The sequence below is a fragment of the Physella acuta genome, unplaced genomic scaffold (genome assembly GCF_028476545.2).
Source record: "Physella acuta isolate Inbredline_101_S28 unplaced genomic scaffold, ASM2847654v3 ptg000070l, whole genome shotgun sequence".
NCBI lineage: Eukaryota > Metazoa > Mollusca > Gastropoda > Physidae > Physella > Physella acuta.
Window position 1 is genome coordinate 456,446 of NW_026731590.1, and position 25,825 is coordinate 482,270.

General features: G+C 32.7%; 1 protein-coding gene across 1 annotated transcript in view; it reads left to right on the top strand.

Moving 5' to 3' along the window:
* Positions 1-25,825, top strand: part of LOC131952229 (uncharacterized) — a 42,702-nt gene that overhangs the window by 15,965 nt on the left and 912 nt on the right. The window contains exons 4-6 of the mRNA XM_059314791.1: positions 260-497; positions 24,367-24,577; positions 24,675-25,515. Of these exons, the coding sequence (XP_059170774.1) occupies positions 260-497; positions 24,367-24,577; positions 24,675-25,515 (1,290 nt within the window). The remainder of the gene's footprint in view (positions 1-259; positions 498-24,366; positions 24,578-24,674; positions 25,516-25,825) is intronic.

Sequence of the window (25,825 nt, forward strand, 5' to 3'; positions counted from 1 at the left end):
ACAAAACTTCACTATTCAGGATATAGAGATACCAATTTTATTTTTAATCGTGAAAGCCTTCTAACGACTTAAGAAGTTATGTTTCCAAACTCTATATTTTTATACTGTGTGGTTATGTAGTTATTATTTTTAAAAATACTTTTTAAGTTTGAGTTATAAAACTTTATATAGGTCGAATATGGAAAAGGTAGAACTAAAATCGTTTTCTAGTCTATAGGTTGTAGGGAATCCTACTACACATCTTGTTTTCATCTAACAGGGTGAACCAAGAATCCGACAGATTGTAAGAAATATAATCCTCCCTTTCCTGAGAGAGAAGAACATCTCTTACATTTTAGGAGAAGTGGACTTTCCAGGTGGGGACATGGTGTCACACATCAGTGGAGCTATAACTGGCACAAGAAAAACGTTGGTCTTGTTGTCTGAAGATCTTTTCTTGGATCACTACCGAGAGTATGAGATGAACCTGGCCATCATGCGAGAGTTCAATGTACGAGGTCAGGTTATCGTTCCTGTCTTTGTTGAGAGGGTCGACTTGAATACATACCCACCTGAAGTAGAAACTTATTTAAGGAATCAGCTGTACAGGTGTCTGGTCTACAGAAATAGCCACACTTTTTGGACACTTCTGTTACATGCTATAAGAAATGATAAGTAGTTTCAGTGGCGTCGCAAGCAAGGGTGTCACCCGGTCCGGTACCTAATGTTGTCATCCTTCCCTCCCAACAAAAAAGTATCAGATTATACATATATATATATATATATATATATATATATATATATATATATATATATATATATATTTATATATATATATATATATATATATATATAGCTGTATGTAACACAGCTGTATGTAAAATTGTTTTCTCTATAATTGGCAGGTTTACGTCCAGGTGTCTACCCCTCCCCCATATCGGACTTATTAATTGCACTTAATAAGACTTTTTAACTCTGATTAGTCTTAATTAAACTGTGTTAAGATTTATCAATTTTTCAACTTTTTGTCTTGGTATCACCTCCTAAATTGTGTCACCCAGTTCGGTCCGCGCCCCCCGCCCCCACCTCGCGACGCCTCTAAGTAGTTTAAAATTATATTAACATTTTACTTTTATGATACATTCAGTGTTTCTTCCAGGCATCTTTTCCCCCACGAAGAAAGTCTACATCCCCCCTCCCTCCTCTCTCGAACGAAATTGAGTTTATATACAAAACATATACACTTACCAGTGTCTGCCCTTAAATAATTTAGTCCGCCCCCTCTCCCTCCCACCCGAAAATATCAAATGTACCTCTCCTCTGGAGAAAAAAGCCTGCAAGAAAACTTGATATGTGTTTGCTTAGATATGTCTTAATTTATAAACTTAAAGGTCAATTATAGTTATCTGTTTTCAGAAGTTTGAAAACTGAGATTAAAATAAATGTACTTACGGTATATAATTATCATAATATATAAATATTTAAATTTTACACAATAGCTTTTTTTTGTCACTCCGTACATTTCTTTTATATTTCCACTAGCCATCGGTACTCGTTTCACGTGAATTATAGGTCTATATATTTTAAAATGTTGTACTTGTTTGAGAAAATAATTAATGAAATAGTTATTGGTCAAAACGCAATGTGCTTTACTACACGCTGAACGCTATTAATGACAAACCTGTGTGGTATCAAGTACACTATCATCTCAGCTATTTAGGCACCTTTAAAACATGTTGAATGAAAGCGCATTTATAAAAAAAACCTAACTTACGCGAATATGCCTATTCTTTTAAATTAATTTTTTTAAATCCCAAATTAGCCAGTTTCGTAGCAAAACAAACAAAGATTTCTATAAAATAATTAAGGCATGAAATAGTTTAATATAGAAATTTATTTTTGGAATAGATTCTAGAGTAGATAGAATCTAAATCTAGATCTTAGCGTCTACGTCTAGGTTTTGCGTAGATTTAGATCTAGTCTAGAATCTCTAGATCTAGAATACAAATAGATAAATAAATTGTATAGGTTTAGGCCGGAAAAATTGTATTGCATACATTTCATAGCGTACGTAGATCTAAATCAAATTTGAATGAAATAGTTCATTTCTTTTTATTCTAAACATGGCAGATGACGTCATTAGTAAATGTATAAACATTAGTGACGTCACTGTTTTATGCGTTCTTTTTCACAACTATAAACGCTTTTCCTCTTGCATAATTAAAACTGTTTTTCTACATTCGAATACGCCTTTAATTTTTATTTTTCTTCTTTAAATAAAATGTTGGTTATACAATTAAAACATCTACCATATTATTTTCAACCAAAGTCCGTATAGAGTTCTCCATATATCGCTGCAGATTCTGATGTGATATCCGGCGAAAATATTTTGCGGACAGAGAGAGAGAGAGAGAGAGGAGAGAGAGAGAGAGAGAGAGAGAGAGAGAGAAGTGCGCACATGGTCTTTTATATATTAGGATGTTTTAACCATTTTTTACAAATATTATTTACCAATTTCCTACTGAACTTACATATTGGCATGCTACGATTTCTTTATATGCATAATATGAATTCCTTATAATTTATATTACTTTTTGAGATTACGATCTTTTGTGTATTTTTTGAATGCCTATTGTTATCATTCCTTCAAATGATTCTTGTGTTGTTGTTTGTAATATACATTTGTATTGGATTCCTTTTTATTTTTTTACCGGCTTATGCTTTTTAAGTTTGCGTTTGATTTTCGTGAAAAATTCAGATCAAAGTAATCAAGAGAGCTATGGAAGATCTATTCCACGAGGGACGGTGTGGTCGAATGGTAGAGAATTTGACTGCTAACCTGAAGGTCTCGAGTTTGGATCCCGAGCTCTAGTTGGAACGACGTTCCTGAGTGTCAGTTGTAGTGCAGACCACACTATCAACTTGTATGCACAGGGAATTGAAACAGATGAACTCTACTTCATCTGCCCCATGTGTCTTGGTAACGAACGGGAAAAGACGATGATACCTCGCACTTGTTGTTTATCTTCACTCGCTGTTGCTACGTTATGTATGAATCATGTAAACAATTTTCTTTTTAATTGCATATATTTTTCTAATTTTTGTATATGTACGAGCAGATACAATTGTAACTATCAAACAAGGTTTTCAAAATAGTAAATCACAAAATAAAAGATTTTTAATTACCCAATAAAAACTAAGTTTTAATGGGCTATTTTGAAAAGTTAGTTCTTTTTCGTTGATTGAATTTCTAAAACTCAGATCTTGAAAAGTGCATGACACTCAATGTTAATATTCACAGAAAGTGCTATAACTAGGAGAACGTAAAAAAATAAACCGGGAGAGATCTCCCCTAAACTTTCTCGAATATTCTTATATAAAACAACAGGGGATGGAAACTCCATAATAAATGCTTAAAGTTTTAAAAATAGAATAAAATCTCGTAGAAAAAAGAATTGCACACCAAGTAAACGCCAAATGAAAAGTGCATAATAGTGCGCAATATTATTTGTACTTTATAAATTTACATGCGTTTTTTGAGAAATCGGAAATAGCGTAAATTAGTACTTCCGGTCAACGGATATTACTCAAAACTTGACAGAAGGTGGTGAATTCATTTATCTACCTGAAATAGTCCTCAAGTATAGGCTTTTGAAAAATTCAAAGTAGAAAAAGTACCACTTGCTGTTATTGGAAATCGCTCAAAAGTTGACACTGATCTACGATTTTGATAAAATACTTATATATGAAATTTCATCAACCTAGCTGTAACGGTACTCCAGTTATCGTGGTTACACACGGACAGACAGACACACACAGACAGACAGACAGACACACAGACATACGGACAAGATTGCAAAATTATGTTTTTCCGTATCAGTGAGGTGTAAAACGTCGAGATTTGTAAAAATCTCGATTTTTTTTGCACGATTAGAAGACTTTCTCTATACTTCGTATATACGAGAAAGTAAAAATTATTTTAATAATGCTCCCACTTTATTATAAAGTTAATACGTTTTAATTGCTTAGAGAGAACCAGAGTAATACGACTCCTAAAAAATGTTTTTTTGTTGAGAGGGTCGACTTGAATACATTCCCTCCTGAAGTTGAAACTTATTTAAGGAATCAGCTGTACAGATGTCTGTTCTATAGAAATAACCAAACTTTTGCTACACTTCTGCTGCTACATGACATTAGAAATGATAATACATATTGATACAATTGTTAATATATATATATATATATATATATATATATATATATATATATATATATATATATATATATATATATATATATATATATATATATATATATATATATATATATATATTGAGAGAGAAAGAAAGACAGTAAGGCAGTGTGAAGAGCAGCGAGTGTTTGTTTAATCAGGTGACAAAGTGTGAAATTGTAAGATAGTTACATTGATTCTGTTTGAATTTGTTTGTTACTATTGATTTTTGTTTTTAATATCTCTTATTCATTGATATTTTATTATCTTTATGCATTGTATATTTTCTTTATCCTGGCCCTCACAAGGTAGGCTAAAATTGGGACATTTAAATATTTTCCATATATTTAATAAACACCGTAAAGTTCTAAAAATTTTAAACAAATCCAACAATCCTTTCCATATCTTTGGTTTCTCGGAAACTCAATTACAATATTTTATAAATGATGATGAGATATCCGTCGCTGATTTTAATCTAATACGCACAGACCCATCCTTACACAAAGAAACTGGCCTTTGTGTCTATGTCCACTCCTCCATTCGTTTTAAGTACAGGAAGGATCTGTCAACGGACAATATAGAATGTATATGGATTGAACTGGAAAAAAGCAAATACCATCCGGCAATTTTAACCCTTTGAGCCCGCCAGGCCGGTAAACCGGCTTCAACATTAGGCATATATGTCCGAAAAGCCGGTTTTCCGGCCCGACGATCTAGCGTCATATTCCTAGCGGCCGGTATACCGTCTAATTAAATATAATTAGCGGAAGACTGACTAAAAGTGCGCATATGTCATTTTAGTGCGGGATTATGATTCTAAAAATAAATTTTAGGAAAAGTGAAACTGTTTACATTTCGTAGCAATGCAGCCGAAACGAAAAGCTGAGCCACAGCCGTCGACTTCATCACATAAAGTTGGTGCAAAAGATGAAGCAAAAGACCGAAATATCAACAAAAGAAGTAGAATGACTGCATCTCAGGCAATACAACTACTTATTGATTATGATGAAGAAGATAATATTCCTAGTCTATATTGTGATGATAGAGACGTTGAATTTGAGACTGAACACAGTGACATTGAAATTGACAGTGACAATGAAACTGTTCAAGTACGTTCTGATGCACGTGGTGCCAAGCACAAAGACTTGCCGAAACGAAAAAAAATGTTTACTGGTGCAAAACATGCAAAGTTTTTCTTTACATCGGGTCCGGCAGTGATAATTGTTTTGAGTTATCACACAAAAGTGGACTTCTGGCGATGAACTAGTGTGGCTAGGTATCAACAATAACAAAACAATCACTAAATGTAAATTGGTTTCTTCTATGTTCTATTAAAACAATAATTATGTGTTCGTTTTATATACATTGTTCTGTTCATACATTGTGAAAACAATAAAGAATTTCGGAATCTTGCTGAATTGATGTTTAATCCTGAGTCTGGATACCAAATTTGGCTTGATTATCTCAAACGGTTCAAAAGTTATAGGCAAATTTAGAAGCAGATAAGTGAAAATTTGTTTGGCCCTGGGAGCTCAGGAAATGAGAGAAATTAGGCCAGGGAGGCCCGGGCTCAAAGGGTTAATTTGCTTGCTTTATAGAAATCCCTGCGAAAACATGTAATGGTATGATCCTTTTTGATCCATGTAAGATTCCGTTTTATCTACTAACAATGAATATATCATATTGGGAGATTTTAATATAAATTTACTAAAACCTCAAGGATACTGGCAAGATATTGTTGATTCTCTAAATCTAAAACAATTTGTACACACGGCTACCAGGGTAAATGATAAATCAAGTACAATAATTGACCACATATACGCATCACCTGACTGCAACCTAAAAGAGGTCAGTGTCCCATCTTGTGGTGTTGGTGACCACTTCCCTGTTTGTTATACATTATCGTAAAAAAAGATTAAGTGTAACTTAGCGGCAACACATCACTTTAAATTATCGTTCATTTAGAAAATTTAATGAAAATCTGTTTCTTGCGGATTTATTGGCTTCCCCCTTGGGCAACGTATGCAATTACAATTGTCCCGATCTAGCCATTTCTGAATGGTTTCGCTTTTCTTTTTACCCTATATGACAAATATATACATAAAATCTCTAAAAGAGTTAAGACTACAAACAAACCTTCTTGGTTTAACAACAATATCGAACCTGCAATCAATAAAAGAGACTGGCTTAGACGAAATGGAACTACTGAGGACTTTCTTTTGTAAACAAAGACATTATTTCAAACTGCTCGTGCGTAGGTCGAAGGAGTATTTTAATAAGTTACTGTCAGGCAAACATAATTCCAAATCTATCTGGACTGCCATAAATCAAATTATCAGAAAAAACGCATATGCGATACAGCTGGACATTGCCAGATATCTGTTGATGATTTCATCAATCATTTCAAGTCATCTGTAGCGCTCAACACAGATGGTGATTACACAATCCGTGAGAAGCTTAAACATTTTTTGTAATTCTGCTCACCGTGGTAAAACAGAGCTGCTATATCCGCTTCTCACTGTTCATGAAGTTTATGTTAGCCTAAGATCTCTTAAACCGTCTACAACAACTTTGTTTGATGATATCTTTAATAAAGTATTAAAGATTTCAGCTTCGATAATCTCTGAAGTTTTATCCTATATCTATAACCTCTGTATTGCCAAGCAATATTAACCGAAACATTTTAAGCATGCTAAGGTTATACCACTACTCAAAAAGGTAACATCCAAGATGCTAATAACTACAGGCCAATTTATATACTTTCTTCCCTCTCCATGCCACTAGAAATACATATAAACAAATACATGTCAAATTACCTAGAAACCATAAGCTTTTCCATAGTAATTAGTCTGGGTTTAGAAAGTTTCATTCTTGTCACACTGATTAAAATGAATGAAAACTGGCTTAAAAATATTAACAAAAACCTACTTTGTGGCAAGCTGTTCGTCGATTTCAGAAAAGCCTTTGATTCTATTGAGCACACTATACTTCTTAATAAACTTGGAGTGATCTCCCCTAAATTTTCTCGAGTATTCTAATATAACACTACCTGGGATGGCAACTCGGAATATAGACATGATTTTTGTTTACTTAAACTTTTAAAAATAGAATAAAATCTAGTAGAAAAAAGAATTGCGCACCAAGCGAACGCCAAAACAAAATGTGCATAATAGTGCGCAATATTATTAGTACTTTATAAATTTACCTGCGTTTTTTGGGAAATCAGAAATAGCGTAAATTAGTACTTCCGGTCAACGAATATTACTAAAAATTTGATAAAAGGTAGAAAATTAGATCTTTTATTTACATGTGAAATTTCATTTATCTATCCGAAATAGTATTTTAAAAATTCAAAGTAGAAAAAGTACCACTTCCGGTTATCGGAAATCGCTCAAAAGTTGAAACAAAATCTACGATTTTGATAAAATACTTATAAATGAAATTTCATCAACCTAGCTGTAACGGTACTTAAGTTATCGTGTTTACACACAAACAGACAGACAGACACACACACACAGACATACGGACAAGATTTCAAAATTATGTTTTTCCGTATCAGTGAGGTATAAAACGTCGAGATTTGTAAAAAAAAATTTGCACGATTAGAAGACTTTCTCTATACTTCGTATATACGAGAAAGTAAAACGAATTCATTACAAATTCCACGAATTTACTTTTATGTTACTTCACTCCTTTTTATCTAACATATCTCAACGCGTGTTTCACTTAATACCATCTCTGCACAGAAATATGTTAATATTGGGGTTCCCCAGGGCTCAATCTTAGGTCCGTTACTTTTTTCATTAAACATTAATAACAGGGGCGAAACTTCATTGCCGCCAGACCTTAATTTATATATATATATATATATATATATATATATATATATATATATATATATATATATATATATATATATATATATATATATATATATATATATATATATATATATATATATATATATATATATATATATATATATATATATATATATATATATATATGGCAGAAGCGTAGCGAGGGGGGAGGTGTAAATCGAAAGTTTGTCCACGGGCGCCGGGAAGGGTCGCTACGCCTCTGATATATCAGGGCTCAAAAGAATTTTTTACGGGGTGGTCCTTTTTTTCTAGTTCCGCCACTGATTAATGATCTTGCATTACACATCGACGCAGGTCAGTGCGTGATGTTCACTGATGATACTTCGTTACATGTGTTTGCCGAGACTGCTGATTCACTTAGTTACAAACTTTAAACATGTGCCAATCAGCTTGCTACTTGGACAAAATTTAACAAAATGAAACTTCACCCCGATAAAACTAAGTCAATGATTATAACTACTCACCAGAAACGCCTTCGTCTTCCATCCACCTCATTACGCATTACTATAGTCAATACAAACATTGAACAGGTTAACAGTTACAAATGCCTAGGATTGGTTATAGATCACAACCTCACATGGTATGATCATATTTATCTTCTAAAAATGTCCCTATTTAAGACAACTTTTCAACTAGCGAGGAAAAAGAACTTTGTGGACTATAGGAGCAGGCTGGTTTCGTATGAAGCTTTTTTTCAATCTAGGTATTATTATGCTTCTGTAGTGTGCTTGTGTAGCTTTATAACTAAGCAGCTTCCTCTACTATCATTACAAAAAGGGCTATAAAACTGGTTACTGGCTTGTCTAGTAGCCTTGATTCTTTTATTACAACTAATATACTTCCATTAAATAAAAAGATTATATATACTTAAGCAATTTTTTAATATAAAATATTCCACGAAACAGCCCCCTCTTACTTATCAGACCTATTTTCTTATAACACAAAATTAAATCGTTGTCTTAGTTTACCGATCCCATATACAATTTTTTTCCAAATCATAGCTCCGCCTACTCTAGTTCTAATTTGTGGAACAATCTTCCTAATAAAATAAAACTATCTAGATCTGAAAATATATTCAGAACTAAACTAAAACAACAATTATTTAATCTGAAACATTTCTCATTCATCTATTATATTCTTATTTTATCTCATGTTATATTATAACGATGTAATAATATTTTTTTTCAACATTTTGGTGCTGTCCGCTACCCCCACACCTCTGCCTCGCGACGCCTCTGAGTCTAAACATGTCTACCGAATATAATGTTACCAGTTGTACGTTTTATTTAGGTTCAACTAATCACTAGACCAAAATGGTCAAGAACATTTCTTTTTAATTATTTTTTTAATCACTTCCAGATATAAAATCTAATTTTCTTTTAGTATGTGTGTGTTGTTTCCTTGACAATTTATGCTTTCAGAATTATATTGTGTTACATTATTTTATGTTAAGTTACATGGATGTCTTTTTGCACTTATTCGTTATATGTTTAATTTATAGAACTTAATTTTTCATCTTTAATGATTAAAGATTTTAGATTGAGTTCTTCACAAATTAAGTATGCCTTAATCCTCCATTTTCTCCGATTTATTGAATAAAACGGTTACTTTACGTGAATATACTCACAGGGTACAGGCCATTTCCGTCTGTTGGAAATACCACCCAATGATTTATATCCTACCAAGAATTAATTGATTTAAACAATTCAATAAATAAATAGTATTTATTTTCACAGTTATTTTAGTGTAAAAGCGAATAAAAACAATAGTACAGAGTTCCTTTAAGACATCTCTTCGGATGGGGGGGGGGAGTAAGAAAGTCTACCACCCCCGAACGAAATGGAATTTATATAGAAACATATACTTTTACAAGTGTCCGCCCCCACCCGTAAAATGCAATCTACCTCCCTCCTCCCCCCTCCCCCGAAAAGAAAAAATCAAGTGGAAGAAACACTGCAATAGTGTCGCTACACAGTGGCGTCTGGACGAAGAGATAAAAAATTGTTTAAAGTGTCTAAATCAACAAAACTATTCCGTCAAAACAATGCTCTTGAAAGCAATTTGTAAGTAATCCCTACTTAGCAGATGTCAATGTCAATATAATGTTAGATAAAAATGTTAATCTTGGAACCAGCCCGTCTGAGTATAAAAGATAAGAGCAGAAATATTTTCAGCAAGTATGACACATCTTCTGATACAAGAATCTATGAGAGGGCTCGTATAGTGTCCGCTATGTGTCGAATCAATCACGTGATCTCAATGCTAAGTAAAAACAGTTTTACATTGTAATGTTTCAATTTTACAAAACTGGATTTCCTTTTTACATCCTGTCCGCAAGAGGTATGTTCATGAAGATAAGGTGTTTTTTCAAAAGAGGCAAACTCGAAAATGAAAGAATTTGGTCGTGTTAGTAGCGGGAGATTAAAACATTTTAAAAGGCTGCCACGACCTTAAGTTACATTAGATCTTATAGCTTGATGTCCAAGATAAAAAAAATGAAATATAGGAATCTCTTGTTTTGTGTAACACTCGCTACGCCATTAGAAAAACAACTATTAATTTTTGCAACTGTTGAACAAGAAAGTGTAATGTTAATGCTTTTATTAAATAAGCAATATGTAGACCTTTATGATTACGTTCTGTTAAGCATGTAGGTGGTTTTGGACCAAAATCCAACCGAGCTATTATGTAACTGTGACGTAAATAAGATGTTGATTCTTAACTTGGGTGACTAAAATAGAATTTGATTAGTCAACAAGAAGTCACACTTAAGTGTAAACAAGTTGTTTTGCAACCAATGCAAAGACAGATGGACTAACCAATAGCAATTTTTTCTCACTTTCGGGCACTTGAATATTCCGAACGGGGGGGGGGGGGGGGCGGGAGAGGGGGGGGGGGGGAGGGGGGGGGCGAATTAAAAATTAACGGGGGTGGGGGTGGGGAATGCTAATAAAAGTATTAATAAATTCTATTTTGTTCGGGGAGGGTAGGGAGGTAGACGTTTTTCGGGGGTCCGCCACCCACCCTTAAGAGCAGAGTTTTTCCCCCTCCCACGGCAGAAAGTCTACCGCCCTCCCCCCAAACTAAATGGAATATATATATATAGAAAATATATAGTTTTAATAGAGCTTACTAACGGAATCTATATCTATATATTGTGTTTCTCTCCCCATATACCAAAAACCTGGATACGCCACAGCATATATCCTTTCAAATTACATTGGCGAAAAAGCAGCACCTCCCCCCTTCCATAAACAAAGCTGTTAGTGAAAGGATTTTGCTAGTCACTGACTCTTAAGGCCTAAGGGCCTTTACTTTACCATTACTCAATCAAGTTAAAAAGCAGTTTTATCGGTGTGTTAAGCATTGGAGCCGTTTATATTATAACCTTTTACAGGGAATAGTTCAATGTTACAATTTGAAATGAGCTTTTAATATTTACTTACCTATTTTGGCACCCCCTAAGGCTCGGCACCCCCCCCCCCCCCCCCCCCCACACGCATTTTGAAGAATTTACCGGAAAACTTTGAAAGAAATAGTTTAGCGGCTAATGATTAAAAATAAGTTAAGAATAGATCTGATCATAGCTAAGGGAGATAACTAAACAAACGCCAGACATGGTAATCCAAGATAAAACCATTTATTATGGCGACAACATGCAATAGAGCGACACAATTCAGGGAGCGACAAAAACAAAAAGGCTTACACCACGCATGCTGATAGGCCTGTAATTCACTATCCCGTCGATCATCACATTCTTTGCGAACACCGTCACGCTCTTGTGTATCACATCCCAAGAACTAATTATATATTAAACCTTGGATAATTTTAGTGTCACCCCTTTTCTTGAAGGGTGACACCCTTTACGCAACAAAATATGTATTGAGTTTTTTTTTAATTTGTTACATTAACTAGGCAAAGCAGATATATTTTTTAAAAAGAGCAATATTTAGTTTTCGTAACCCCCCTTTTCAACTTAGGTTTTACCCTCTTATGGCTCAACCCTATTGAATGCTTAATTTTTTGCCTATCTGTCGTGCTTCAAATAATCCTGAAATAATTCAAATTTCACAGCTTCACACTCCGGTTCTTGTCTCCTATCTCTCTTTAATTTCACTTTGTTTCTTGAAGGTAAACAACCATATCGTAATCAACACAAATCTGTGTAGAAAGTTTTCCTTCTAGTTGTAATTTTATTAGCATTTATTATTGTTCTACATTAATTTTCAGGCGAATTTGCCTTTCCTTTAGTTAGTTTTGTAGTAAGGGGAACAACTGTGTAAAATCTGGATATAACAGGACCCCGGAGCTGTTCCGAGTAACTTGAGGCATATTTTGATTTATGAATGTACTCCAGTTATATTCCATTTTCTCTTCTTTTGAAATAATCGTTCTAATATTTGTTTATTAAAATGTTTTAAATTTATAAATTAAAAAAAAATTCAAACGAGGACTGAAGTAGATATAACAATATTTTAAATTAAGTCAGATTTTTTTCCATAAATAAAGAAAATTACTGTCTTATTTGCAATCGATGTCTGTTTAACCAGGTGTCGTCATTGCAATTTATTTTATTTTAACGTCAAACATGTCGACAATTTTTATATACTTTAGGGAAGAAAACAAAAAGAAAATATAATCAACCTAAAGGAACTGGATTATATCGCCTATAATTTTTGGATGTGTCTTACAACCTAAATATCCCTTGGCATGTACACACTTAAAGCTCTAAACATATCTCACATTAAAACACTTCCCATTCAACAGTGAATTTTAATGTTCTTATGTCACGCCGTCTGTGCCTGAAAGAACATCAGATGTCACAACTAAGTTTAGATAAAATCCATGGTAATTACACATTTCCAAAGAGACTAGAACTAATTAATCTGAGTTGTAATCAGATAAGATTATTTTGTTCATCAACTTAAGTCAACTCAATATGACTTATTTAAGTATGTCAAGTAATTAATTTTTAACTTCAATTTTTTAAAATTAGTAAATAAATAGTTTCGTACATTTTTTAAAGGTTCTAACATAGTTTAAACAGTTTAACACTGCTAATTTACAATATTGAAAACGTAAAGGTCTATAACTTTAACATTACCATCATTAAGAAAATTTTAAAAAATAACAAAAAATGCAACCAATTTGTAATTCTTAAAAGGAATGTGCTCTGCTTTTAGACAGCACTTTTAACAAAAATAAGAAATAACCCACTTATTTAGCATATATCAAAATAGTAACAAATGACAATGTTATTTGGAAGCATTCCGTTGTTAAGAACAACCCTCATCTTGGGTGAATAACGTATTTTCAAAGCTGATACGTTATAATTCCCTAGGGAGAACAAGGAGTAAGTCGACTTCTAAAAATTTTGTGACTCTTTGTATTTTTATATTTTAACTATTTTTAAAAATATTATTTACCAATTTCCCTTTGAACTTTCCACGACTATATATATATATATATATATATATATATATATATATATATATATATATATATATATATGATTATATATATATATATTGGCGGGCTTTGATTTCTTTATACGCATAACCTAAATTCCCTATAATTTATATTACTTTTTATATTCCGTTTTTTTTATTGGACACTTATCCGAATGCGACAAATAGGCCTACCTGAATGGACACTTGCCCGAACGGGACAAATGCCCGAAAGCAACTTGTCCGAAGGCCCTTTTCCCAAAGGCCCTTTGCCCGAAAAATGTTAACAAGTTCCTTACGGGAATTCGTCGTTGACCCGATTAGTAGAGATAAATAATTTACTGAATAAAAAAACTATTAGTAAAAAATTGTGTGATCCGTGTGTGTTTACATACATTTAATTTAATCTATTATTATGCAAGGAAAATCAAACAATAGAAAAAGTCACTATAAATAATCCTTACCTCGATCAAAGTGTTCATGTTTGTGTAAAAACATTTGTAAGCTGATATCAGCAACAGGTGAATCAGAAACTTATTTAGCAACAAAACGGAAAATACAATGACTCATTTAAAAAGTTACAAAATCTTTATAGGGTGTATATTTACTTGTTGTAATATTAATTAATTGAGATGTGCCATTTTAAAAATATGATACTCCTTTATGTTAAGATGAATGTACTTTAATCGTAAAAAGTATTCAGAACAATACAAGATAAAATATTTACTACTGGAAAGTATCTATTAATAAGTATTGTAGAAGAAGTATGCGGGATGAAAAGAAAAGCAGTGATAACTAGAAAGAAGGCATGTTGTTATCGGATACAGGTTTAGCAGGATTTACACATTCTTTAGGGGACGGGGTGGCTTAGCTATAGAGCTTTGAACTGGTAAACCGAATGTTTCGAGTTCGAATCCTGTTTCTGATAGGTACCCACCTTACGTTAGGGAAAGTAAAGGCGACTGGACGTAGTGCTGACCAAAATGTACCCTCATATGCTGACGTTACAGAAACAGGTTAACTCTACTCTACTTTCCCCATGGGCCGTCATTACAAACATTTGACATTGTTTCTCTCTGAACTTCTATTAAAACCGTGCAGCCTATAAATAGATATTATAAAACTATTAAATTAAAGAACATGTCGTTTTCGTTTTAAAACATTCTTTTATAGCTTTAATCTGGTTGGATCTTACTTAAGTTAGCAGTATTGTACGTTGAAATTCCTATTATAATATAAATTAATTGTAGATGTGAAAATAAAAATTTAAGTTTTTCTCACGTTATATAGTTTTACCTGAGTTATCATTCCTTATTCAACAAACATCAGCCATTTTATTTACACAAACTACTTTGCCTGATGGCACAGCGTTAAAAGTATCAACTTTTCCACCAAATCTCTTCTCTGAGAGCACAGCGTGAAAAATATCAACTTTTCACTTATTCCCTACATAGAGCTGAAAGCTGAAAGCTCTATGACAACCTTTTACTCTATGTTATAATTGTATTTTCTAAAAATAGATAAATTGTAATGATTAAACGACTGAAATTCATTAGAATCCGGTATCGGAAACGAAATCCAACACTGTATGTTATAAATCTATATGTGATCGTGTTTAGTTTAATCCTGTATTGATAATGTTAGCTACTTCCTGTTTGAATGCCAAGGTTTGAATTAAATTTGTGTTAGTGTTGTTATCAGTTTGCTATATAGTTATTTAAATAGTAGAGTGTTATAATATATACTTTTTAAATTCATTTATTTTCTACTTTTTAGTGCATTAGCATATAAAAGCTTGTTATTAAAACAATTTTTATGAAGTTATTTTTTAGTACTCTAAATTTTTAAATATTACAATAGAATTGCAAGACTAAAAACCATTGCGCACCTAATGAACATGATAACGCTTATAATAGTGCGGAATATTTGGGAAGACATCCTACTAATTTGTCACAACTTTAATTAATTCATAAAAAAATAATTAGGCGTCCTATTAAGTCAGATTTAATGTCAGATTGCATTGTTTTAATGTCTTGACCCACGCGCCAAATTTTAACCGGATCTGTAAGTTAGAAGTTCCAGTAATTTCGCTGGGCATTTCGATCTAGACCAGGGGTCGGCAACCTGCGGCTCGCGAGCCGCATGCGGCTCTTTTGACGTCCAGATGCGGCTCTCCAGCTACATGCACAATTATTAATAGCTATACAATTTCATTTTTACTGGACGGTGGGGTACGACTTTACCCCGCGTTCTGTGGAATGGGAGATAAGCCTGATGAGAACCAAAGAATAGAAGCGAACGATGCAAGTTATTCAAACCAATATCCAAGCCAGTTAGAAGGCGTTTGCAATGTTGAGGCTTGACTGGGTAATGGGAGACACCTCCTGGGCCGGTGATATCCGTAAAGAAAAAATAAAATAAAAATTAACAGCTTCTAAAGTAAATTGTGATAGTCCTAGAATAATATTTTTTTATTACTAATTTTACTATTCTGGCAAAACATGTCTATGTTTTTATATGAATAAATATTATTTCATATTTAAAGCTATTTATTTTAAATAACAAATCAACTTTATTTACCTAATCCTAATCAAATACCAAATATTGAACTAAAAATGTTGTGGCTCTTTAAAAACAAGGAAAGTTTGTAAATTATAACTTTTGGCTCTTGCGTTTCAAAAGGTTGCCGACTCCTGATCTAGACAGACGGATAGACTGTCGATAAACAGAGGAAGCAATTTAAATAAAAGCTTGTAATAAAAGCTTGTAAAAATATACGACATCCTAATCAAACAACAAGCGACACTCTTATACACCAGAATTAGTTGGGAACACAATGTGATAGCCATTAAGAATATTAAGAAAACTTCATAATAAACGCATTACAACAAAAGAAAAAGAAGTAGCATACAGAAGGATCTTTAACACAACACCAGTTTCGCGAATTACAAAGTCAAATACTAATGTTAAAAGATCATGTCTAACATGTTAAGAAATAAACAAGAAATTGAGACACGCATTTATTTAAATTGTACCTTAATACAGAAAGCAAAGCAAACACTTGCGAAAATATTAAAAACTACCAATCAAGCAGCCACAACAAATTAAGCAAATTACACTTAACTTAATTAACACGACTAGACAAAGAACAGAAGACGAAACAGACTTGTAGCAAAGGCTATTTATAGATCGACTATTAGGAAGTTTAGGAATGAAATCAAGTTTTACTCTAAAAAAATATACGCTGACATTGAGTTTAAAGAATTATTTCAAGCAAAGCTAAGACATAGACTGGAAACTCTCACCTAATTAAAAAAAATATAGAGAAAAAAGTATTAATATTAAGACAGTCTCAAGCCAAAGATCACTGGATCAGCCCTCGAGTAAATTAACGTTAGAACAGTCCTTGGGATCAGCCCTCGAGTAAATTAACGTTAGAACAGTCCTTGGGGTTCCTCAGGTTTTAAAGGGGCACAATCTGAATGGTAGGTAGAGAAACACATCTCTCCCCCACCCAACCGGACTGGCGGATATATCCAAGCCAGCGTACGCTCATCACCAAGGGTCGATTTTGGTTCACGGTAAATTTTTAGAATGATAGATACTACAGAGACTGTTTACCCACGGTCGTTTTCGTTTCTCGCCGTGGGTAGCATCGTGTCAACTTATGGCTTCACTGGTGAAGATGGGGCAGAGTAATTTAAGCAGTCAAAAGAAACCGAGCTGCACCCCTTATTTTAGTCTTCTTTACTTTCTTCATTTAATTATTACGAGCTGACCCGCGCCATAAGCATACGTCGCTGTTTAGTTGTTTTATTTTCTACTTTTGCGTAATTTATAATTTGTGAATTCATCAACACTACCCACGCTGCGACTGAAAATATTTTGCTCGTGAAGGACGATAATCCTCAACTTCCTCGACCCGGCTCTATTAAACATTTGGCCTGAACCACAGCTCACCGGACGGATGGTTTTGGGGGTGGCAGCTATATGCCTAGAGAGCAGGGGAGTAAGGACGTGCTTTAACGTAGTGGCTCGCATGGTCCCCATGAAGAGAATTATATATATATACGAGCCGACCCGCGGCATATCATATGCCGCTATTTAGTTGTTTTATTTTCTAATTTTCAGTAATTCATAATTTGTGAATTCGACATAACCAATGCTGCCACTGAAAATATTTGCTTTAAACACTATCAGTAGGTCGTTAAGTACGATACCCCCACCCTCATTTCCCCCAACCCCTACCCTACACCCCACCCACACCCCTACGCGCTTACAGCTTGGTGTTTTTTTATGGTCTCCAAGAAGAGAATTATATATATAGATATCGATATATAGGATTTATGTTCATGCCCTTCAAACACTATAAAACTATAAAATAAATTAGTATTGTTATTTAAAATTTTAAAAACAAGTCTAGTTTTAAAAACAACCGGTGGGAGGACTGTTATAGAGGTTTGAAAGGGAACAAAGTGTGATTTGATATGTCTTATTGTACTCAAAATAACATTCCGGGTGCTTATAATATTTATAACAATCCCAAATTAATTTCAGCTCTACGTATAAGCCCAAATGCCTTAAACCTATCATGCCGTTAAGAAAATGTAAGAAAGAAGTATAACTATTGTAAATCTATATCAGTCCTCACAAGCCGGTGATGAGAGAGAGAGAGAGAGATCTAGAGAATTTAAGGTGATATGTAACATTTCTCCATAGCCTAATATACAGGAGCGGAATTTTCAGTAATAATGTCAAAGGAATTAAATTCTAAACGTTCAATGTGTATGCCTTGAAAAAAAACAGTGTTTTAAATAAAATTTAATCATCGGCAGTATAAGAGGTTAAACACAGTGTTGCTTAGTGCTAGGTTAGGGGGTCGGCGTGGTCGAGTCGGTAAAGCAACTGCTGCCTTGTAGTTTGTTCTTGGTTGGACAAAGGCTATGGAAGCAAATCCAAAAAGAAAAGCAGGCTGAAATCGGAGTCAATGGCCTCAATGGCGCATAACCAATTGACACGTAACGCTTAATTGTGTTGGAGGCGTGGTCGAGTCGGCAAAAAGCTCATGGTTGATAAATTCGAACAACAGTGTTCAAACCCACTGGCAGATAAATCTCGATCCCCTTCAACACTAATAATTAAGAACGAAGAAGAAGAAGAAGAAGAAGTGCTAGGTTAAGATTATGACCAGGGTCAGCGGCTTAAAATCAAATTTTACATATATGTAACTTGGTTTTCGAAATAATTTAGTGCATGTAAACTATCTGCCACTTTAAATATGTCCATTTTGGTTATCTGTTTAATTAATTTAGTGGATATAAATTATGAAATGCCTAACTACTAAATTAATTAAAGTATCTAACCGCTAGGTCAAGTTTTTTAAATGTAATAATGCTCAATATTTAGTGATACTAGACTATATCCGATACGTATATACACTATACTGATGTATAACAATAGTTGGCATTCATCTGCTTATTTGTGTTTCAATGAGTACTCACAGGACATCAGTAATTAGTGAATTGTTTAAAAATTGAATTAGTTTAACTTGCTTATTTTCGTATTATTGCAGGAACATTTTGCGCGGTGCATTATTTACAAACTAGACATGTAAAGTTAGAAAAGACCCCGTATTCCTTATAGGCGATAACACTTATGTAAACTACCTCATCACTCAACTTTACAGCTAGACAGCTATCGGATCACGACATGACGAACAGGAAACACAAGTTTTATATCTCCATCAACACTCAGCCTAACTCAACACAACACATGCTATTCTGAATATTTTAGTTGTATTTTTGTTTTTATTTCTTGTGCGTGACAGCAGTAGTCTTACAAAAGAACTGTATCAGGAAAATATGCGACTTTTTAAAAAAACTGCATAAGAAAATGGAATTCTTCTTTTCTATAACTACGACGTATGTGTTTCTTATTTTATGGAATATATGCATTGTTATTGGAATAAAAGATACAACTTCTTATCATGAAATGAACAGCGCTGTGTTTAGTCATTCGAACTCTAACTTTACTTGGAAGTATCACGGTGCTGAAAGCAAGGAGACTTGTCCAGATCAGTGCCTGTGTTATGATTATTTAAAAAAAATGTCATGTAATTGTTTTCCATATTGGCCGCACGTACCATCTAATATCAAACGTTTACGTTTATATGGCAGTAATGTAAACATCTTTTGTGACGCTTTTAACAGTTTAAATAATTTGAAAGTATTGAAACTCAAATACTTTCATGGTATGGACACGTGTGAGAAATATTTCCAGGCTCAGCGTGTTTCACTAAGGGAACTAGTACTAGATCGTATTAAAATTGCAGAGCTTCCTATTAATCTGTTTACGAGCCTACAAAACCTAACATATCTGCGGCTAAGTGGTACTGGCCTGACACTATTGCAGGATGGCGTTTTCGCAGGTTTGGCCAACTTAAAAGAACTAGTAATAGATCAAAATGAATTTCCAAAATTTTCTGATCAATCCTTCTCTGGGCTCAAGTCGCTAACTGATATCACGTTAGTTATTTTTCATAGATATTCAGTTAAGAAAAATATTCCAGGGATGATTTCAATGACAAGTCAAACAGAAGGTATGATCATTAAGAAATTAGCCAAAAGAAATTATATTCTTCTTTTTCTAGCTAAGTGCTTCCAAAAAGTTTTCGGCCCACGACTACCTTTAAAGCCTAAAATATACTCTACATTATATACATACATATATATACATATATTTACATGTATATATATATACATATATTTAAGTGTATATATATATATATTTATATATAAATATATATATATATATATATATATATATATATATATATATATATATATATATATATATATATATATATATATATATATATATATATATATATATATATATATATATATATATATATATATATATATATGTTTGTTTATGTGTGTGTGTGTGTGTGTGTTTGTGTGTGTGTGTATGTGTATGTGTATGTGTATGTGAATGTGTATGTGAATGTGTATGTGTATGTGTTTGTGTATGTGTATGTGTATGTGAATGTGTATGTTTATGTGTATGTGTATGTGTATGTGTATGTGTATGTGTATGTGTATGTGAATGTGTATGTGAATGTGTATGTGTATGTGTTTGTGTATGTGTCTGTGTATGTGAATGTGTATGTGTATGTGTATGTGTATGTGAATGTGTATGTGAATGTGTATGTGTATGTGTTTGTGTATGTGTCTGTGTATGTGAATGTGTATGTTTATGTGTATGTGTATGTGTATGTGTATGTGTATGTGTATGTGTATGTGTATGTGTATGTGTATGTGTATGTGTATGTGTATGTGTATGTGTATGTGTATGTCTATGTGTATGTGTATGTGTATGTGTATGTGTTTGTGTTTGTGTATGTGTATGTGTATGTGTATGTGTATGTGTATGTGTATGTGTATGTGTATGTGTATGTGTATGTGTATGTGTATGTGTATGTGTATGTGTATGTGTATGTGTATGTGTATGTGTATGTGTATGTGTATGTGTATGTGTATGTGTATGTGTATGTGTATGTGTATGTGTATGTGTATCTGTATCTGTGTCTGTGTCTGTGTGTGTGTGTATGTGCATGTGCATGTGCGTGTGTGTGTGTGTGTATGTGCATGTGCATGTGCATGTGCATGTGCATGTGCATGTGCATGTGCATGTGCATGTGCATGTGCATGTGCATGTGCATGTGTATGTGTATGTGTATGTGTATGTGTATGTGTATGTGTATGTGTATGTGTATGTGTATGTGTATGTGTATGTGTATGTGTATGTGTATGTGTATGTGTATGTGTATGTGTATGTGTATGTGTATGTGTATGTGTATGTGTATGTGTATGTGTATGTGTATGTGTATGTGTATGTGTATGTGTATGTGTATGTGTATGTGTATGTGTATGTGTATGTGTATGTGTATGTGTATGTGTATGTGTATGTGTATGTGTATGTGTATGTGTATGTGTATGTGTATGTGTATGTGTATGTGTATGTGTATGTGTATGTGTATGTGTATGTGTATGTGTATGTGTATGTGTATGTGTATGTGTATGTGTATGTGTATGTGTATGTGTATGTGTATGTGTATGTGTATGTGTATGTGTATGTGTATGTGTATGTGTATGTGTATGTGTATGTGTATGTGTATGTGTATGTGTATGTGTATGTGTATGTGTATGTGTATGTGTATGTGTATGTGTATGTGTATGTGTATGTGTATGTGTATGTGTATGTGTATGTGTATGTGTATGTGTATGTGTATGTGTATGTGTATGTGTATGTGTATGTGTATGTGTATGTGTATGTGTATGTGTATGTGTATGTGTATGTGTATGTGTATGTGTATGTGTATGTGTATGTGTATGTGTATGTGTATGTGTATGTGTATGTGTATGTGTATGTGTATGTGTATGTGTATGTGTATGTGTATGTGTATGTTGTATATGTATATGTATATGTATATGTATATGTATATGTATATGTATATGTATATGTATATGTATATGTATATGTATATGTATATGTATATGTATATGTATATGTATATGTATATGTATATGTATATGTATATGTATATGTATATGTATATGTATATGTATATGTATATGTATATGTATATGTATATGTATATGTATATGTATATGTATATGTATATGTATATGTATATGTATATGTATATGTATATGTATATGTATATGTATATGTATATGTATATGTATATGTATATGTATATGTATATGTATATGTATATGTATATGTATATGTATATGTATATGTATATGTATATGTATATGTATATGTATATGTATATGTATATGTATATGTATATGTATATGTATATGTATATGTATATGTATATGTATATGTATATGTATATGTATATGTATATGTATATGTATATGTATATGTATATGTATATGTATATGTATATGTATATGTATATGTATATGTATATGTATATGTATATGTATATGTATATGTATATGTATATGTATATGTATATGTATATGTATATGTATATGTATATGTATATGTATATGTATATGTATATGTATATGTATATGTATATGTATATGTATATGTATATGTATATGTATATGTATATGTATATGTATATGTATATGTATATGTATATGTATATGTATATGTATATGTATATGTATATGTATATGTATATGTATATGTATATGTATATGTATATGTATATGTATATGTATATGTATATGTATATGTATATGTATATGTATATGTATATGTATATGTATATGTATATGTATATGTATATGTATATGTATATGTATATGTATATGTATATGTATATGTATATGTATATGTATATGTATATGTATATGTATATGTATATGTATATGTATATGTATATGTATATGTATATGTATATGTATATGTATATGTATATGTATATGTATATGTATATGTATATGTATATGTATATGTATATGTATATGTATATGTATATGTATATGTATATGTATATGTATATGTATATGTATATGTATATGTATATGTATATGTATATGTATATGTATATGTATATGTATATGTATATGTATATGTATATGTATATGTATATGTATATGTATATGTATATGTATATGTATATGTATATGTATATGTATATGTATATGTATATGTATATGTATATGTATATGTATATGTATATGTATATGTATATGTATATGTATATGTATATGTATATGTATATGTATATGTATATGTATATGTATATGTATATGTATATGTATATGTATATGTATATGTATATGTATATGTATATGTATATGTATATGTATATGTATATGTATATGTATATATATATATATATGTATATGTCGGAAATAGCGTGAAAGACTTTTTTTGGCCGACGGAAATCACTTAAACTTTGAAACCATCAAGAGAATAAGAACTTTTAACTAAGTATACCTTACTAAAACAGAAGTTATGTTTTTCTCTATTTTGGAAGTCGGAAATGGTATAAGTTACCACTTCCGGATAAAGGAGGTCAATCAAAATTTAAGTGTAATTCAAAAATAAGATGTTATACATAAACTGGAAGTGTGTCTATCTACCGGAATCAGTACTCCAATTTGCTTTTCCCCAATACAATAGAGTAAAATATCAGTCTGTATAGGCTTTTGTGTAATTGCAATGAGAGTAAATACAAGAAATCACCTTAATATGGAAATAAAACTACAAATATGAAATATTCTAATATTAAACTTTTATGTTTACATACAAATTCATCAATAAATATTTTTACGTTTAGATTCAAGACGTTACACCATGACTTAATTTTGTTTACATATAAATTGATCAATCAACATTTATATTTTAGATTCAAGCCATAACTTCGTGACCTCCCTGTGTTTACCCGACAAAGCGTTTTCAGTGTTGACAAACTTGAGGCATCTACGAGCGACCGGTTCGAACTGTAAATTGGGTCCCGGATTTCGGAAGTTAAAACGTCTTCAATCAGTAAACTTCGGCTATGGCTGCACTCTGACGCACTTGTGCGATAATTATTTTGAAAACATACAATCAGAGCAAAATATATCTATTTCATTGGCACGGTGCCGCCGACTCTCAAGCTTTACCAACACATCTTTTGTGATGGGATCAACGTTGTCAGGCCTGAACCTTGATAAAACAAACCTAACTTTACAACAAATTTTGGACGCTATCCAACTCTTTAAAACCGTGCACGAGTTTTCGTTACAGGAAATAAGACAGGTACCAGGTGCCATGTTTTATTTATCAGAAGTTTTGAACTTATTTGTAGAAACTGAAATAAAATCTTTGACTCTTTCTGGAAACAATATTACATTGGACCCAACATTTCGTTACAAAAAGTTTCCTCCAAAGTTGGAGGCACTGGTCACTGAAGGTAGTTTTTTTATAGACGTTTTCATTGAAGCCCTGAGAGATTCACCAGAAAACTCGCTCACAAAATTAGATTTTAAAAGAGCACCCAATAAACTGAAAGTTCTTTTGTAAGTACGATATCGTAACCTATACATTCATCCAAGTATCTTACCAACCTTACACACCTATCTGTTTAATTGTTTATAGCAGTTTTTTTCCTTACAGATCCCATCAGAACAAGACACACAGTAAAATAAAAAGAGTGAATTCCGAGAGCAATGGATTATCTAATTTGGAAGTTTTAGATATTTCTTACTCTTTTTCGAAATATGATTCTGAAGACATGTTAGAGGGCATGAAAAATCTCCGTGTACTAGGACTCTCGGGTACTAAGGGTACAGGACTATGTGGGGGTGATTTAGACGACAGCCTGCTGAGAACAGATTTGGCAAAGCTCGAAGAACTATGGTTAAGAGATTGTCAAATAACTTTTATACCACGCACATTTTATTTTCCGAAAAATCTTACATTATTATTTTTAGGTAGAAATAGATTGACATATTTCGAGGCATCCCTGCTGAGACATTTGAACATGAAATATTTAGATTTGTCGTTCAACCGTTTACCTGGCTTCTCGGTTGAAATGTGGAAGGAGCTGAAGAGATTTAAATTTGATAATCCAGAGTTTCTTGTAGATTTATCTCACAACGACTTACAATTTATCTGCACGTATGTTCAAAGTCTACATTTTATGGTTACCAACACACAACTGTATACCTCCGCAAACGAAATTATGTTCAGAAAGGAAGACAATACGTATTTAAACTACACGGAGATGGTCGCACAACTTCCAAGACTGACGCAAAACTGTCTGATCAAAGAAAACTTCAGCTTTGTGTTGACGATATTTTTCACCCATCTCCTGTGTTTGCTTGTTCTGACCGTGTTTTTCCATTACCGCTGGAAGCTGAGGTATCTCTACTTTATTGGTCAACGGCGGCTGCACATTGGTGGACGTTTGGTCAACTACAACCCACGGGCTGATGTCTTCATCACATATGACGAAGTAAGAATATTGACTAACAGAAATAGATCTAATTAAAAAAAAATATTCAGCAACGTTTAATTTTATATATCCATTGTAAATTATCAATTGTAATATTTAGAGTTTAGATGTTATAAGTTGTATTATTACGGAAACAGGGCATCCCCCCGTCCATTACCCCCTGGATATTTCCCCCCGAAATTACCCCCCGTAGTAATTACCCCCCTGTGAATTACCCCATGTGTATTTCCCCCGCCCAGTATGACATTAACCCCAGGTACAGCTACGGTAAGGGTTAGAGTTAGGGTTATTAGGGTTAGGGCGAGGGCTA